Source organism: Apium graveolens, chromosome 4 (assembly GCF_009905375.1).
Source record: "Apium graveolens cultivar Ventura chromosome 4, ASM990537v1, whole genome shotgun sequence".
NCBI lineage: Eukaryota > Viridiplantae > Streptophyta > Magnoliopsida > Apiales > Apiaceae > Apium > Apium graveolens.
The window spans coordinates 153,501,418-153,521,742 of record NC_133650.1 but is presented as its reverse complement, the minus strand read 5'-3'; the positions used below and the strand labels follow the sequence as shown (position 1 = coordinate 153,521,742).

At 35.7% G+C, this 20,325-nt stretch overlaps 1 protein-coding gene across 1 annotated transcript; it reads right to left on the bottom strand.

Annotated features, from left to right (window-relative positions):
- Positions 1-359: 359 nt before the first annotated feature.
- LOC141719090 (uncharacterized) lies at positions 360-7,879 on the bottom strand. The gene is made up of 9 exons (XM_074521471.1): positions 7,733-7,879; positions 7,351-7,456; positions 7,169-7,261; positions 3,139-3,310; positions 2,623-3,013; positions 2,336-2,522; positions 1,430-1,667; positions 1,171-1,271; positions 360-1,057 (listed from the first exon to the last, which is right to left on the bottom strand). Exons 1-9 carry the CDS (start codon positions 7,877-7,879, stop codon positions 360-362), a joined length of 2,133 nt encoding a protein of 710 aa, XP_074377572.1.
- Between the last annotated feature and the right edge of the window lie 12,446 nt (positions 7,880-20,325).

The window sequence follows — 20,325 nt, the reverse complement described above, 5'->3', positions numbered from 1 at the left end:
CTTCTTGAGGATAGGGCATTGTCGGGAAATCTTTTAAGCTCTTTCCAATATCGTTCAAAAGTTTTTCAATTTTTGCAAGAATTTATATAAAACAGTTTAACGTATTTATTTTTATAATATATTCAAAATGGATAAATATGGACAATACCGATGTTTGATTCTCTTAATAAGACAAAATAAAATTGACTACATAGTGGACAGATATATAATTATTAAGAATGACAGCCAATTTTAAATATAGTCCTACCTGCAAGAGCAAAATTTTGAATGTCACAATCCGGGAGTCGTAAATTTCCATTCTGGCATTCTTTACACTTTAGGAGGATAATATCGTTAGACACACATTTCCACTGAGCATTTCATAAATACGGCGGATCAGAGATTGAGCAATATGCCAAAATTTTAACAAACATTTCACGGAGCTGTTTCGCAAGAGATGAGTGAGAATTCTTGACCATTGCTCCATACCATTGACTGTCATTCTGAAAAAGCTCCATAGTAGCACATGCTTCCTTGAAACTTTCAAAAACATGACCTTCAACCCTCCTTAGCTCTTCGAATGAAGTAGCGCCTTTTCTCCGCATCAGTAACAGGCGGAGATACAACAAATCACCGCCAGCAGCATGTACTTCTGGTAATCTTCCAACTACATCACCTCTTTGGGGAGCTCTCCATTTATAATCTCGGGGTAGCCACGTAAAATGCGTAGGAAATTCAGCATAAGTAAAATCTCGAGCGGTTGGAAATTCTTTATTAGTTTCGAACCAAGCCTCAAGTTTTGTCTTTTTACTATCAGCTTCTTGAACAACTTCAGATAGTGTTGTACTTGTTCTAAAACTGACATACTTGTTTCCTGGTAAATGAATAGGTAATCTATTAACAGATGGCCACTGAGAATGTACATCAAAACCAAATATTCTCCATGCTGCTTCAGAGGCACAAACATAACGACCATCAAGATATTGCTTTACTTCATTTAAACAGGGTTTCTTCTTTGATATACTACTATCAGGCGTTGATTTATTTTTTTTAAGGACCATAGTAGCAGTATCATGACCTTTAAGACAATACTTGAATAGATACTTAAGGGACCGAGCACTTTTACAAACCTCGAGATTTATATGGCATTTAAAAAGAACCAATGAGTCTCTATTAAATTGAACAACAAACCTATTATCCAAAAAACACCTTTCTTTTTTACATTTCTTCCAGTGTTGCGTCTGCGATAAATGGGAAAACCGCAATCATCAATATACGTGTTACCGTTGAACCTGCAATGAATTTACCCAGATAATATGTTATAAATAAGCCAAGTCTGTATATAATTACATGGCAGTGCTTCCAACTATAGTAATATGTGTACGGTTTAAATTGATTTATTCAAACCATATAAAAATAAAAAAGAAAAGTTTATAATATTTTATGATACCTCTTAGGAAAGTGTCTCATACATCTTCCTTTAACCATGCAAGGTGAATAGGTGTTGACAACTCTACAGGGGCCATGAATCATATAATTGCTGACAGCAGCATAACCAATATGATTTGTATCTTTGTCAAGGATTTCAACACTGACCAGAGCATCTATTTGAGAAACTATTTTGGACCTAACATCCGGGTGTGGCCAAATCAACATATGCATGTGTAGAAGACCATGTTTTTGAAATTCTATTACATGCATAACTGTATAATGTATTTGAGTTAAATTTTCAAAGTAGAGTTTCTAAATTATCATAAGAGGAAAGTTTCATCAAAAAAATATGTCCTATGCATTTTCCAAAGTAGTTTTTCTTCTTTATTAAATGCATGAGCTGATCAAACTTGAGTTTAAAAACTCTGGACACTATGTCAGGTGCATCGCAGACATCAACACCCGATAAAGATTTCATCAACTCGGTTATTTTAAGTCACTTTGTATTACATGTTATTGTCAGGAAAACAGAAGGGTGTCCAATATCCCTACATAATGCAAGTGCATCCTTAAAATGTTATGACATATACCTTTGTAAACCTGTGAAGGATGCAGGTAATACAACATATTTTCTAACATAATTGGGATCGTGGTCACCTTTACGCAAACCATCTCGGATGGAAGTATAAAGATCTGACCTTATAGTTGTTTGGTGAGTAGTAACCCAATCCAACTGATATTTTTCAATTGCATAAAAGGAATCAACGATATACTGTTACCACAAATGACCTGATAAATGAAAAGTCGACCCTAACACATAAAACTTTAATTCAGATAATATGGTATATGAAATTTTCTGCATAAGTTCATGAAGCTATTAAAGATTAACCTATGCAAATTAAACATATGAGAGTATCCGGTATACCTTCGGAAAGGCGAATCATCAACTTATAGCAATAATATTCTTTCATGGAAACATATTCTCGATGCTTCTTATCAAAATCATTATCATCGGGATTTATATCGGCTGATTTCGATACCTTTGTTTTATTCAATGGAATCTTTGTATGAAAACCTTCATCTGCATGGGGAAACAAAAGTGGATACTGGAGCTACATAAAAAAAGTCAGTTTTTCAAACCCTCTGAAGTGATTTTATACGCGTCTCCACAATTGCATCCTGAAAACCTAATGAATCTTCATTAGTACTTACTATAAGACCTTCAACCTCATATGTTGGTCCAATTATATTAGGACGACCACTCACTGATTGAGAAGATAAGAGAACCAATCTAAACTCATCATGTTCATTGTCTTTAAAGCGCTCACGTGCAGTATGAAATTGCCTGACCAGTTCATTATGCTGATATAACATGTACATCAAAGCCTCAACAATGCTCTCGTCAATTTCATCTCTGCATCCACCCATTAGATTCATCATATTCTCCAGTTCATTTTCAGTATCATAAATGTATACTTGATAAAATTTGGGAGATTCAACATCTGCCGAAAGAATACTACCAAGAAAATGAAGATTTTGACCTTTGACCTTAAAGCAATAGGGTGCTCCTCCATTATTAATTTTGTGATCTATTTTACCACCACTGGAACATATCGCAAATAATGAATTATAAATATGATGGTTTAACTTGAAGTGGATTGTCCTGTCATTTCTATATATTAATGATCTTAGAGGCTCAGGAGGTTGTTTCTTAGGTAGGAGCTGAACCCGTCCATTTTGCAGCATAGAGAGAAGGTAGGCGAATTGTTTTTGTTGGATTTGTTGTTCCGTTCCATGTTCCACATACGGGCACCACACTTAACACATGTTGAGGTTGGTGGACCAATATTAACATAACCTTCCCAAAGATCAATCCCAGGCAAATCCACGGGTTCAGCTTCTGCAGTATTACCACAATAAAAAAGGGCATTAATTAAATTTATTTAATTATGTGCAATAAATCTGCATAATTTTGAACAAATAATAATAAAAATATTTTCATCAAAAGTTGTTCTTCCACATGTGTTCCATCATATGCTTCATCAAAATTATTAATCAGATTGGAAGCCACGGGAGAAGGTAATCGACAGTTGCTCATATCAGAGTTCTTTTTAAGTGAATCATCTGTAATAATTTGGGTATGTTATATAATAAAAAATAAATTAAATTGGAAAATAAGAATATTGATAGTGATGGCGAATCCTTGAAATAAGATGAACATGACAAAATTTAGCTTCTCATACTTTATGAAGCAGGATCAATATTCTCCTTAATTTGTTTTTTCTTTGTTATGTAGTATTGTAGATATGCTAGGGTCTCTGTAACGTCTCTTCGATTCTATAGAAAAGCGACAATCTTATAGAAATGTATTCAAAAATATAATATTTCTAATAATTCCTTATCTCATGTATCGTGTTTAAAAATGGAAGAAAACTATTATCTGATTTGTCAGATTCAGCACAACCTTTTGATGTTTATTTTTTTGGAATATATGATTTGACGCTTGAAGGCGGAGTGGTACCTAAATAAATCACTTCATCAAGCAAATATGTAGAGCATAATAATGGAGTGCTACTGAAAACAGAATAAGAACTGAAAACTTACGATTAGATATACAGGATATATTTGGGCTGTTATTGGAAAGCGGTGTGTGATTCATTATCGCTTGACCAAAGACTAAGCCAAACAAAATCAATTAAAAAATCTAATAACTTAAAAAACAAACCCGTAAATCATGTTCTGTAACTTTATTTGCAAACAGCCACATAAGGTGTTATACCAAACATAGTTAAATAACGTATCTTAAATCGGTGGGAAAAAAGTATGAATAAACTTTGAAACTAACATACAGGTGCTTGTTAGGATGGAAACACGCGCTAATATTCACGCAAGTATATGCGATCGCAAGTAATATAGAATTATTTCTAGTTCGTTCCCATAAAGACGGGTTTAGGTTAATTTTAATTGATTTACTTTTGCAATGATGGTATGGTTATTATTCAATGCTAAGACGAATAACAAGTTGAGATTGATTATAAGTAAGATATTGACTAACATAAAATTAACTAAGAGATTTAAAGGTTGAATTACTTATATTAGACAAACATGGGATTCAAACTTCATTACTACTTCATTCAATAGCCTTTCGTTCTTATCCTTAGCATGCAATGGTGATGACAACTAATCGGATTACACGAAACTAGTAAATGCCAACTTTTGTTGCATGAATACCCTACTACCAGACATCCACAAAAGAGATAGAAGCTGAATACACACCAATTATATTGAGACCCTATATTTCTATAGAATTTGACAATACAACGGTTTAAGCACAAGTTATCTATCGTGATTACATTGGGAAAGTAAGATGGTTAAAATTACCTACGAATCATGCATAACAAATACATGAACCTATGCTAGCATGGCAAGTTCTAAACCTCTAAATTCATGTTCGCTTCAATAGAGATTAACACGTTATCTTATAAGTTCGCGACGCTCATAAGACGAATAAGCACAACCAATACTAGGATATCATACAATCACCACACATTAAGGTAGCAAAACATATTAACTATTGAAATCCATAAGTAAATCCGCTAGAACCCCACGATAAAAATTAGCCCATAACCGAACTCATCATCACCGTGGGTTCCGATGAAAGCATGGTATAATAAACTAAGTCTTTATAACTGAATAAATAATCACAACTTAAACAAAGAATCACAAGAATAAACTAGATCCTCTTCGCCTTGGTTGTATTTGCGCTCCTAGGTATTCTTGTCGCCTTCTCCTTAAGCTTCGTTTTGAAAAATGTCTTTAATTTGTCTTTATATAGCAGCCCCAATCAGCATAGAAGTCGAGAAATCAATCTTCTATTCAAAACAGGATTCTTCAATTTTCGACCCGGCGCGGCCGCGCGCTGTCCCAGCGCGGGCACGCTAACTTTCTGCTTCTCTGACGCGGGCGCGCTAACATTCTGGAAAAACTGATTATTTCTTCTTCTTTTGCTGGCTTGTGATGTCATTCAGCGAGTACTCTTCCCTAGCACCTTCGTAACACCAATTTAGTACCAAAGCGATGTTAAATCTCCTTGATCCCTTATTTATGCCTGAAATGCAAAATACTATAAAAACAAATCAAATACACAAAATACTTGAGTACAAAACACCAATTTAAGCCTTTATAGGACGTTCTAAGTGGACATAAATGCCACTTAACACACCCCCAAAATTGAACCGATGTTTGTCCTCAAGCATAAACAGACTAAAAAAATAAGAAATAAAAATGCATGAATGCAACTACATGAATGCAACGATCCCCTCTGAATAACTAAACCAACCAATGGGCAATATCTCAACAAATACAGTTATTCGCACAAAGATCAATCAAATTCCACAATTTAATTTACAAGCCAAAAATGTGCGTGTGTGCAAATGCTTAACAGATATACCATCACAACTAGATCAATAATCATGACTCACTACTTACCAAGGCAATCTCAAGGTTATAAATAGAATAAATGCTAAACTCAAAATGACTGACAACACTTCAATTTTTATATCAGAGTTATTACATGGATTCATGCTTTTATTTATAACACATAACAAACACAAATATGCTTATTTGATCATGCAATGAGTGAGGTCCACAAAAGACTTATGCAATAATACCCATGTAGCGAGCTTTAGGTTAATGGATCCCAGACTATAAAAGCCGTAGGTCACTAGGCACAAAGTCCCCTAAGAACTTAATAACTCGAGTATTAAAGAGCCCACTCGTGATCAATTATGCATCCACACATATTTTTTTCTTCTTTCTTTTCTATTTTTTTCCAATTTCTTTTCACATGATTTCTAAACGAGTGTGTTTCGCTCCATCTCGCTCAACCCTAGACTACTCATATAAAATATGGATCGGCTACTAGCCATTTAACACCTAGCCACAATAACTAGCAATGAAATCCAATATTTTTCTCCAATTTTTAAATATCCATGTTATGTTATCATTAAGAGAATATCCTAAATTCTAAATATAAACAAGCAATTAAACCTCAACAAACAAATAAGACATGGCCATGATCTAGCACTCAAGCAACCTATAAGACTTAGTGAAATTTTTATTATTTCTAGCATGCAAATCAACTCGATAGGACTTAACATTCTTCTATACGACATCACCACACTAGCCTCAATATCACAAATCAATCGAAAAAGCAAACTTAAGGGATCATGGTATAATGCAAATGCATGAAACTATATGTAACATACTAACATGCAAAATAAAAAAAATACTACATGAAAAATATTCAACTATATGAACTAAACTATCATGAATATGCAAACTATATGGACTCACACATAATATATATTCCTTAACTGCCACTCCCAAACTTAAAATATTCACTGTCCTCAGTGAAGATAATAGTAAGGAATCAGGCATACCTACTCGGAATCAGGATCATCACCCTCAACGGGTGGAGTGTCAGGAGTGTCAGGAGGCCGGTACACAGAGTCCTCACCAAAAACTGGCCACCGAATATTAAATCCCGTGGCCCTGAATGAAGTCCCCAACTCTTGGGTAAGGTTATGTGCAAACCTGTTTTGGATGTCAGGCATCGCATCCATCCTCCTCATCAAGCGCCTATACTGCGCTGAACCCAAACCAGCACTATCCTAAACATCCTACTGCTACTTCGACTATGAAGGACCAGCCTCGCCCAACTGAGCTCTCTATATTGCTCTGTTCGCCTGAGTCATACCACTAGCATATCCCTGAGGTGCTGGACTTCCACCTGGAAAGTGATCATGTGAGTAACCTTGCCCCTTCGGATCAGGCTTCCTACCGTACCACCCTGCATACTCAAGAGTGTGGAACTGTCAATAGAAGCACTAGGTAGATAAAGTTGCTCATGTGCGGGCCAATGAATGCCAAACTCCATACACAGCTTCGTCACAATGGACGCATAGGGTATAGAAACTGTAGTGCTGCCTCGCAGAAACCTCAAAATACCCTGATAAATCACATACCCCAAGTCCACATAATCACCCTGCAGAATACCCCACAACAGCTTTGCCCGGTCTACCGTAACATCATGCACATGTGATGAAGGCATAATGTTAGCACAAATAAAAGAGTTCCATCCATAGGCATACATGTTCATGCACGAGGCAGGGAAAGTAGTATATTCGTTCGTGCCCCTCTTGAACTTCCAATGAGTATCAGGAACACACAATGAAGCAACAATCAAATCCAAGTTAAAATTCTTGCCGGTCTTCGTCACTCAATCATCCTGACCCGACTGTCTCACAAGCTGATTTATCACCGTACGAATAGCCTCAACACTATACTCCACCTTCAATCCCCTCACCATAGTAAACCCATTCTTATCCGCCTTGGCATTCGCGTAAAACTTGCGAACCACACTCATGGGCACAGCAGCAGGAGCCTCACAAAAAGTGACCCAAACCATCTCCAGAATCATCTCAAGCAACTTACCATCCTTTTCCGATGGCAGAAATCCTCTCTCCTTGGCTATTGGCTTTGACAACAACCTCGTACACTCCGCTTCAGCCTATGGAGTAGAAAACCTGGGCCTCACACCGCCAACTCTAGAGGAATCGGTGGTACTGCTGCTAACTTGAGTTCTTTATCTCTTGGGTGCCATTGAATTTAAAAAAGTTTGAGGGAAAAGATGTGTGTAAGAGAGATTTAGAGTTTTGAGAATTGAGAAGTGATGGAGAAGATTGTGTATAAGTGTGTGTATATATAGGGAATTAGGAATTAGTTTTGTAGAAGAAGTGGGAATTGATTATGGGAATAATAGGAGTAATGGGGTGATTGAAACTGATTTGGAGAGGGAAATATAGAAGGTAGGAGACGGAAATTCGGTTGGAATATGATTTTGTAATGAATTCCCAATTTCCGGCCTTCTTTTTTTTCAGTTACAGGGAGCCAGCGTGGCCACCCCGCCTGGCAGCGCGGGCGCGCTATGCTTTTGGAAAACCAGCGTGGCTGTTCCGCATCCAAGCGCGGGCGCGCGCAACTACTGGACTATCAGCGCGGCCGCCCCGCTTCTCAGCGCCTGCGCGCCGTGCTTCTGTAGTTGACACTGAATTTTTTCCTTTTCTGATTTTTTTGTGGTTTTCTTCTTGTTTTCTTCTTCCTCTATCTACTAATGTACAACAAACTTGGGTTGCCTCCCAATAAGCGCTTGGTTTATGTCGCTAGCTTGTCGTAGAATCCTTAGATCAAGTGGACAATAAAATGGCACTAACCACCTCACGGTTTGCCGTATCCCCATAGTTATTCTTCAATCACTGTCCATTTACCTTGAATGCTTGGCCTAGATCATTCTCAAAAATCTCCACCTCTCCATGTGGAAACACAGTTTCTACAAAAAAAGGCCCTGACCATCTTGACTTCAACTTTCAAGGAAAAAAGATGGAGACGAGAGTTAAATAAAAGAACTTGTTGTCCCCGCATAAATGATTTGAGCACTAGACCCCTATCGTGCCACCTATTGACTTTCTCCTTATACATTTTGTTGTTCTCATATGCTTGAAGTCGAAACTCATCGAGTTCATTCAACCGAAGCATCCTTTTCTTATCAGCTGCATCCATATCAAGGTTCAATTTCTTCAAATCCCAATACCCTTTATGCTCTAGCTCCATAGTCAAATGACATCCTTTACCATAAACCAACTGAAATGGTGACATGCCTAGCGCAGTCTTGTATTCTATTTGATACGCCAACACAACTTCATCCAGCTTCAAAGACCAATCCTTCCTTGATAGAAACACAACTTTCTCTAGAATTCGCTTGATCTCTCTGTTAGATACCTCAGCTTGACCATTAGTCTGAGGATGGTAGGCTGTAGCAATATGATGATTCACATTATACCTTTGCATCATGGTAATGAACTTGAGATTGCAGAAATGTGATCCCTCGTCACTGATTATGACTCTTGGAGTCCCAAATCTTGTCAATATCTGTTTATGAAGAAAATTAAGCACTACCTTCACATCATTCGTCGGCAACACCTTGACCTCAACCCATTTTGAGACATAATCAACCGCCAATAAGATATAATGATTGTTGCAAGATGAGACAAATGGCCCCATGAAGTCAATTCCTCATACATCAAAGACCTCAACCTCAAGAAGCACATTAAGAGGCATCTCATCCCTCTTGGACATATTACCAACCCACTGGCATCGATCACACTTCAAAACAGACTGATACGCATCCTTAAACAATGTAGGCCAGAAGAATCCTGCTTGAAGGATATGAGCTATTGTCTTTTCACCACCATAGTGGCCTCCATAAAAAGTCAAATGACTATCTCGCAAGATCCCCCCCTGTTTCGTTGTACGGAATACATCTCCTGATGATTTGGTCAGCTCCCTTCGAAAACAAGAATGGCTCATCCCACATGTACCACTTTACCTCATGAAGAAACTTCTTCCTTTGAGCAGAAGACAAATCGAGAGGCATAATATTGCTAACAAGGTACTTCATAATATCTGTGAACCATGATTCTTCTTCTTGCACCCCAAATAATTGCTCATCGAGAAAAGACTCATTTATCAATGTCTTATCCTGTGATGTCGCACTTGGATCTTCTAAATGAGAGAGATGATCAACAACTTGATTCTCTGTACCTTTTATGTCCTTGATCTTCAACTCAAATTTCTGAAGTAAAAGAACCCATCTAATAAGTCTAGGCTTCGAGTCCTTCTTCGAGACGAGATAGCGAATCGCAGCATGATAAGTGAAAACTGTCACCATCGTCCCTAGCAAATAAGATCGAAACTTCTCAAAACCATAGACAATAGCCAATAGCTCTTTCTCAGTAGTAGTATAGTTCAGTTGAGCACCATTGAGGGTCTTACTAGAATAGTAGACCACATGAAATATATTGTTCTTCTTTTTCCCAAGAATTGCTCCAACTACATAGTCACTGGCATCACACATCATCTCAAAAGGCTCATCCCGATTAGGTGCAGTTTTGATAAGTGCCATTATCAAACTCTTCTTTAAGCTCTCAAAAACAGCTAGGCACTCGTCATCAAACTTGAAAGGGACATCTTTCTCTTGAAGATTGCACAACGGTTTAGAGGTTTTAGAGAAGTCCTTGATAAAACGCCGATAGAAACACGCATGACGAAGAAAGCTGCGGACTACCTTAACTGAAATTGGTGGAAGAAGGTTTTCATTGACCCCCACCTTGGCTTTGTCCACCTTAAGACCTTTATCAAGAGACCTTGTGCCAAAGAATGATGCCCTCTTGCACCATAAAGTGACATTTCTCCCAGTTGAGAACCAGATTGGTCTCAATACACCTTTAAAGAACGGCACCAAGATTTTGCAACCACTCGTCAGAAGAATCACCGAACATAGAGAAATCGTCCATAAACACCTCCACATTCTGACCAATCATATCAGAGAAGATAGCCATCATGCATCTCTGAAATGTGGAAGGTGCACCACAAAACCCAAAAGAAACTCTTTTGAAGGCAAAAGTACCAAATGGACAAGTGAATGTAGTCTTTTCCTGATCTTCTGGAGCAATGCAAATCTGATTATAGCCCGAATAGCCATCCAGAAGATAGTAGTATTCATGCCCAACCAACCTATCAAGCATCTGATCAATAAACGGAAGAGGGAAGTGATACTTCATTGTAGCCTTATTCAGCTTTCTATAATCCATGCAAACTCTCCACCCCGTAACTGTTCAAGTAGGAATGAGCTCATTCTTTTCATTAGCAACAGCGATGTTGCCTCCTTTCTTAGGCACACGCTAAACTAGGCTCACCCAAGAACTCTCAGAAATGGGATAGATGATCCCTGCATCTAGCCACTTGAGAATTTCCTTGTTCACAACCTCCTTAATGATTGGATTTAGCCTTCTCTGCTGCTCAACAGTTCGCTTGCTTCCTTCCTCTGGTAGAATTTTATGCATGCAATACGAAGGGCCGATTCCCTTGATATCTGCTATAGTCCATCCAATTGCCAATTTGAACTCTCTCAGTATTGTCAATAGCTTTTCGTCATCACTACCTGAAAGGTCAGATGTAATAATAACATGCAAAGTAGATGCATCACCTAAAAAAGCATACCTTAAGTGTTCAGGCAATGGCTTAAGCTCTATTGTAGGAGCTTCCTCAATAGATGGCTTGAGGCGCTTCAGAGACTTTTTCAGCTCCTCCAATCCAAGAGATTCAAAAGGCATATCAAGCCTTCACTTCCAAGGAGAAGCATTCAAATACTGCTGTTAGGTCCCGAATTATCGTAGAGGGGGGGGCTTGAATACGATAATCACTAAATATAAATTATTTTGAATCTTTAGCGGATATAAATTTAGTGCTCGGTTAGTGGTTCCGTGTTCTTGATATGAATAGTGTTTGGAAATATAAAATGAGGAGCACAAGATATTTGGGGAACTATATATTCATATATAAATCCTCAGGGGTCTTGCTACACTCCGGTAAATAAATTAACTGGCTACAATCTAAGAACAACAAGTTTCTAGCTTCTACAAAGATATACAAATCAAATCCTATACAATGATCTAGCTTTTGTTTTTCTAAGGATTTAATTACCGGGTAATGATTATAATACCCCTAAGAATATACAAGAATTAAATCGGGCAGTATAACGTTACTCCGCTGAGAAGTTAAACGGATATACAAAAAGCTTGAGCTTCTCTGTAAATCTTTGCTGCCATTTTCACTACTCTCTTGGGAGAGAAGATGGATAGAATGAATCCCCAAATATGGCTGAATACTTCTGCTGCAAAATGTGTAGTCTTTATATCCAATAAAATTGTGTGGCTGAGGAGAGAAGAGAGCTATGTGGCGATCAACTATAACTCCTCTAAGGCGACCATGGGATACAGGGAGGAACTCTTATTACTTAGTTTATTTTGCATGCATGTGGCGACCAGATGGAGGGGGAAACACATGTGGCGATCTCCTACAATACTAAACCAAAAACAAACAAACAGATATGTTTGTCTATTTCTTTTTATTTTCTTTTTCCTTTATTCTTTTTCTTTCTTTTATTTTTCTATCTCCCTTTTTTGTTTTCTTTTTATTTTCTTTTTCTTTTTATTTTTTGTTTTTCTTTTCTTTCTTTTTTTTGTTTTTGTTTTTCTCTTTTTTTTGTTTTTGTTTTTCTTTTTAAGTTTAAATTATAACTAAATTAATTTATAAAATAAACTTAAATATAACTTATATAAATAAACTAATTTAGATTTATAAAATAAACTTATTTAAAGTTTATAAGATAAATCATTTTAAGTTTATAAAATAAATTATATTGAAGTCCACTAAATAAATTTATTTAATTTAGCAATTAAACTTTGAGCTTCGCCAGTCCCCTGAGTTGTTTAGATGTATACCCCGCGCACCTCTTCTCGTACTTTAACAGATAAATATTTAATCCAAGTATGTTCCTCAACTTAACAATTCTTGTATAAATAATATCCAGATTCTTTTCATGAGCTGTTGACGCCTAGTGCAACTGGTCTGGTTCACAAACGACTAACCCCGATTCAGGTCTTCATATTATAGACTTGATTACATTGTTAACCTTGCAATAACTTTATCACTTCGAACACTGACTATCAACAAACAAATGTACTTTCACTGGAATCCTTTATGTTACTTAAGACAATGTCTTCATTAACCTCTGTCTATACCCTGTCTTCAATTCTTCAGATTCCTATGCTTCGAACATTGTATATCTTCAATCACTGCCAATACACTGATGTAACGCCCCAAATTCGGGATCAGGAATCTGGGTCGTCACGTAATCCTTCAATCATGTGTAACCTGCATTAACTCAATAATCCAATAATTCCATATCACAGACCCTCATTCTCACACACTCACAAGTTATAGCCTTAGAAATGACGTACAACAAGTATCATCTGTTATTAAAACTCAAATATAATTTAGAGGATCTCAAACAATTATTCGTAAACTCTACATGAAGTTGAAATAATTACGACTGATATCTTATACATATTTGATACTCTGGCCCACCTGAGACATAGCTTCCAGGGATTCTCCCCATGACTGCAAGCGATTAAGTCCAACTCCGGCATAATGGTTATTTGTTGTGTTGTGACATTTAAAAGAAAGCAAGAGTGAGCAATAATGCTAAGCCATAATAATGTACAGTATGAAAAAACTGTATGAGAAATTTAAGTATAATACCATATATGATAAATGTGTTTATTCAAAAATAGTTTTCCTCGGTGATACACACCTTCTTTCGAAAACAATTCTTTTGTGGACTTATTATCCTGCGAATACTTTAATGGTAAACCCAGCACTAGGCTTGGGTTACGGTTTTGCATCACAATTCCAATTGGAAGAATAGGACATTCACTGGAGCCACCGCATACGATGAGCAGCCGTAATAAGGAAAATAGTAACCTTTTCTACTAGTAGAAAGACGACACCTTCGTATCCCGGTTATAACCCTTGCCGCATTCGGGCTACGTGTCCCATTTTGGGTATACACATACTTCACAAATTCCTGAATACACAGAGTACCTTCTCCTTCGGTACCTTTGGTAGTCTCCCTAGTACACATAGTACTAGAGTCTACCCCTCCCTTGTCCTTTAAAAGAATCCTATCATATTTCAAGAACTCGAACCATATCGAAGTTCCCCAAGCATTTTTCTTGTTGATAGAAACAACTTATCTTAATAGTGTATATATATATATACTTTCGAAATTTTCGGAGGAAGTACTAAGGATGTGAGTTGACTGTTGTCAACAGATAATTAAATAAGGGGGATTTTCTTTTGAAACTATATTTAAAATATTTAAAAGTATATTTAAAATTATAAATAATTAATAATTAATTAATTATTAAATAATCAAACCTCGAATGATTATATTTTAAAAGTATAATTGAAATAATGTTCCTCAACTAATTTATGTTTAGATAATTAAAGTAATCTTTATTAATTAATCGAGTTTGAAATAAATAATCATTGGAGAATAATTCTCCTATTCTAAATGAATAAATGAATTAATATCCATCATCCGGGTAATTAAATATAGTTGAGGGAATACGATTTTTGGAAATCCTTTTCATAAAAGTTCGAGGTATTTAATGTTTCGCAAGTGGAAGTCGGGTCCCTTGGAATACAACTACTACGGACTTTAATCGTCCTAAAACATCACCAGAATGATTCCCGGGTTTTCATTTTAAAACTCTAACCGACTCCCGGTCTTATTATTATACGTCATGCTCATGGCGGCGTTAAATATTCTACGACATACACATATCGTAATACTATCACTATTATATGCGAAAACTCAAATACTTAGTATCATGGAAAGCATGACATTTATGCAAATGATAATAAAATAATATTTTCACAACACAACAGTATATGGATTTGGGTTCGTAAACTTGCCTGTAGTCCAAGATACGTTTTTCGACTTCCTCTCGTTCCAGGTTTTCTAATCAACAAATATCATAATCTTAATCAGTATTCCTAATCTCATCACTAACTTATATTTCTAATAAGTTCAATATTTCATAATTTTTAATATTCGACCGACTCGAAATAAGTATCAATCCTTGGTCGAAACGGACGTTCAAAGTGGTCTTCTAGAGTTGACTTCACCGAATGTTACTATTATGGGACTCGCACTCTAACATTTTTAATAAATCATAAAATTAATATTTTAATACGAAACCACCTCGAGGAGCTTCTTGAGTGCTTGTAATATTAATTATATAAGCTTCATTTTGATAAAATGAATTCAATTAGGTGAAAAGCATTTCAAAAGTTCGGTCAACTACGGAGTTTTACTATTCAAACCGCTTTCACTAAAACGTTAATATCTCTTAAACCGTTAACACAATTGACGCACCGTTTTCGCGTACGCGATCTAGACAAAATTTAGAACACATTTCAAACTGGATTTCTGGTAACAGGAGTAAAAATTCCGAAGTGGCATTTTTCTAACAGGGGGTTGTTTTGACGTTCTTACTCCGCGCAACCTTGGCTCCGACATTTTTGTAAAATTGAAAAATCAACATTTTTACTTGAAATTTTTATGGTAGTTAATAAACTCTATTTCTTACTCTCTGTAAAATTTCATGATTTTTAAATATTTTTAATTCAATCATTTATATTTACAAAGTTCGTAATTTGTAGCAGTTTTGTCGCGTAAATCCCTTTTACTAAAACGGTCATAACTTTTGATCCGTAAATTGAAATCAAGCGATTCTAGTGCCTAAACGATCCTCATGAAATTTTCTATTATAATAAAGTATCACCTTTAAGAAACTACAGTTTATACATTCGGGAACTTCTACAAAAACTTAAGTTGAGTTTTGTTTGTTTTAACGAGGTTACAATTACGATCCGAGTTTCATTTACGTCTTAAATCTTTATACCACCATCAACAATCATCAAATCATCATCTTAACACTAAATCTTCTCAATAATATCATGTTCTTGAGGCAACAATCATCAACCTTAAAACTAATTAACTAAACATCAAGATAATATCAAATCAATCATCAAAACCATACTTATATCCCAGATCCTTACTTTTCTTGAAACTTAAAACTTAAACAAAGTTTATATGAATGTTTATACCTTCCTTGAAGCTTTTTAATACTTAATAAAGTCCTAAGATCCTTGATGAAGCCATGGTATAGCTTTAGGAGCCTTAAACTTCCATGAAAAATCAAGAAAACAAGTTAGTAATTTTCGGAGTTACTATTCACCCTCAACTTCAAACATTTTTATAAAATTGAAAACTTCATGTATGGGAATGAAATTTAGTGCGTGACTTACCCATGATATGAAAGAGGTTTGGTAAAATTTTGGTAATTTTTGAATAAGTAGAACATGATATATGAATTTTTCTTTCCATTATTTTCTTGCAAATCAGCATTATTCTTGAAGAGGGAGAGCGCTTTTTGTGTTTTCTTGAATGCTTCTCTTGAAAGATTTGTGAGATATGATTTTGTACATCTCCTAGTACTACTAAATCAATGAAAATATTGTCTACCCATCCTAGGTTGCAAGCTATTCTAATTGGTTTAGATCCTAGGTTACTATTTTGTAGCTTTTAGGTTATCATTCTATCTAGCTAGGTTACTATTTGGTTACTTGGCCATGATTAGTTTCTTACTCTAGTTAGCTAGTATAGTTACCTTGTCTTGATACATTTATTTATTCGTTTACGCGTTCGCTCGGTCGCTTATTCGTTTTCGTAGTAAATTCTCGTAAACGGTTCGCGGTGTAAATTCTTTCTTATACGTTCTTTTACGTTTTAAAGTATCATACCCGGATATAAAATTTTTAGGATTTTAAATTTGTAATTATATTGTGATTCCCGTAATCCTTGATGGTTCATAGATACGGTCGTTTTTCAAAGTCCGTTTTCTTCGAAAACTAATAGCGTTTACATACACTCATTTGGTACGTATAATCACAATATCAACTCGGAATCTTAAATTAAAAACTCGTATATGGTGTTGTCGTAAAATTTTGTATTAAACCGCAAGGTTACTATTCATAAGGTCTTTTACCGATGTCGAAAATTTGGGTTTTTACAGTCTTACCCCCTTAAAATTCTAGAAACAAGCAGGGATATGCTTCTCATATGACAACCTCGAGTTTTCCCATTGACTTCACAGTATTGAATCTCTTCATAGAATTTCAAGTCATACGTCAAATATATTTCTGGGTACTCGTTCTTGTAGACTTATAACCTCTACACGTTACTCCACATACGCTAAGTCTGGCTGTAAGTTTATTAGCTCGTTTTCAATCATATGTTTGGCGTTGACGGTTAAATTTCCTAACCTTGATTTGTGGTACTCGTTATAAACTTGGCGACCGTTCGACGATGGTGCTAATTTATAAGACAACTTTCTTAGTCCTTTAAAGATTTCAACTAGTCCAATAAACCTTGGGTTCAACATTTCTTTCCCTTTAGAATCTCATCACTCCCTCCCCGGGAGGCACTTTCAACAATACTTGGTCCATTATTTCGTACTTTCTGACTTTATAGTTCTGGTCTGTATATCGTTATTATTTATCCTGGGCTACCACTAGCCGGGTTCTGATAAGTTCTAGGAGTTTCTTTGGTCTGTAGACTCAATTGTGGTCCAAGTATCCTCTGCTTACAAACTTCTTCCCAGCCTAAGGGAGAAAGATTCTTTCTTCTGTACAACGCTTTGTAAAAATTCCAATGCCCACATGATAACTCGTTATTGTCGGTAATTCGGTTAACGTCAACTGGTCACTTCATTTTTCCTTAAAAATCTATAATATAGATGATTAGCGCATCACACGTATTCGCGTTTATTGGGAACTGCTACTAGTGGCCTTTTAAAGGGCATGTACGATTTTCTCTTCCTTTTGTCAGCTCTAACAATGACATCCTTCATTCTTCCATGTTATCCATCATAAGGGATATCGACGGCTATTTCCCGTATGCTCGCGTGGTAAGTATATCTGTACGAATTTTCTATCAATGATAGGAGATTCTCTTAACCGTTACAAATAAAAGGCAAGCCGATAGACATATCTTCATGGTATGGATAGTCCTCCCATTTTACTTGTCGATTTTTAGAGCTCTAAGTCATGCCTCTGTTCGTCCTTTCTCGCGAAATATCTTGGGAAATAATCCGATTGTGAAATTAATCCTTGGGTCCTTGCGTGGCGCGATATCACGGGGTCTCTCTATCACCAATTATCTCTTCCGCGTTCATAACAATTTTATAGAGCGGAGATCTATCATTTACATAATAAAATAAGCGGTCTTATTTAACCCATTGCTCAAAATCCTAAAATAGCACGACGGCTTACTTGGTTCTTGATAATCCTCCTCCATAATTTATTATAATAAACTCTTACTCCCATTTGGGTCATGACTAGTTTTCTCTTAAATTTCTAGTTGTCTTTAATCCTTCCCATTATGTAATAAAGGGTACTCTTCTCATTTTCCTACTTCAAATTCATTCGTGCGATCCTCCTCATCAGTTTTCCTGAAATTTGTTATCCTCAATCTATCTTTTCCTACTTAAAGTGTCAGCCACCATATTGGCCTTTCCTTGATGATAATAGATTTCTCAATTATAACTCTTGATCAATTTGATTGTAGCCTCTACCTCGTGTTCAATGTAAGTAAAAAAAATCCAAATTTTCCTCATAAGTTAAAGTTTTTGTCCCTTCCAGTGCGAACCTTATCGCGATTATTCAAGATTATTATTAGAATACCTTATGTTCCGGTCCTTAATTCGCATAGACATATCATTATACATCACACAGAATCATATTCCTCGAATTCATACATGCTTGGTCTTTCCCAAATTCATTAGTACTTATCCTGATAGTGTTTCACAGAAGCGTACCTCAATAATCACGTTGGTATCTATATTATCGTCGTTATATAACCATGTTAAAGATCCTTATGATAATAACTAAATATGGTATTTCCTTTTTAAAATAACTTACTCATGACGATGCTCCAATTGCACCATCTTAGCACTGAGTTTTTAATCTCATAATACAACAATTGGTTCTCAACTATACCTCTCTTTGTTAGGAAGGCAATCATCCTTGAAAAAGAAAATGATTTTCAAGATATCGATGTAATTTAGACAATATTTACAAGATTTCAAAATCTAATATCTGAAGAAATAATGAGCTCCGAATAAAAGAGTCGCAACACTCAAAAGATTTATAACTTGGAAGGAGGAATACAACAAGGATTATCCTTCCACGTCCTTAGAATTTTATATTATAATGTTATAAAGAATATTCCTTGAAAGCAATGATTGTTGAATAATAACATCATACGAACAATACTTGTAAGATTTCCCTAATGAAAGAATAATTTTCTTTTCGAGTAATGAAAGAAATTTCGAATAACATTCTCAACCAAAGGTTAACCATTGAGGTTCCAAAGAGATGTTATTTTAAAAGAAGGAATTATATCTAATAATTAACAAATAAGGAAGTATATTGTTCTTCAATCACTTTATGATTTTAATTCGATATTCATTATATAAACGAAAAAATAGAATATTTCATGAACAAAATATTTCATAAAACTGAATATGAATTCTCGTTTGAGTGGGCGACCTAGTTAGGTCTCAATTGAATCATTCTTTGAAAATTTCATCAACAATTAATCTTGCATGTATAATGCATCATGTACAATAAAAAATTTGATTGGAAGTGGAACTAGAAAAATAATAAGTAGTTCATATCAAGCAATATTATCAACCGGCTAAGAAAATGGCTAGCTCAATCGGTTTGGCCCATAACAACTAGCTAGAATGATTAGCTAGACTTTCATCGTATTAATTAAAATTTTGACTAGTTAGGACATTAACTAGTCGTTCATGAGAACATATACAACTAAACATATTTCAATTTGTTCAAAAAAGAAAATCTCAATATCGTAACCACTAAAGAATTTGTGGCTACCTGGATGACGATGTCAAAATAAAGAGTTTTCCAATTTGGACCGAGAAAGACAATTATAACTCTGAATCGAGTGGTCTTGGCATCAGAATATTCGATAGCCTCTTATCAAATATTTGTAACACCCCCAAATCCGGGGTCGGGGATCTTGGTTGTCACGAGTTCCATTTCCCTTAATAACACTCAATCTTAATAAACAACCAACTACTATGTATTGTGACCCCACAATATACACACACCTCAAGTTATAGTCTCAGAGATGAATACCAAAAATAACACAAGTCATTTTATTCCACAATTATAAGCCAGTACATCTCAAAAGGGTTTCTGAATAGATTTACATAATCTTTGCCATTATTACAATTCGTAAATAGACATAAGTCTGGTACATCAAAAGTTGAAAGCCTAGCCTATTGGTAGTTCCTACCT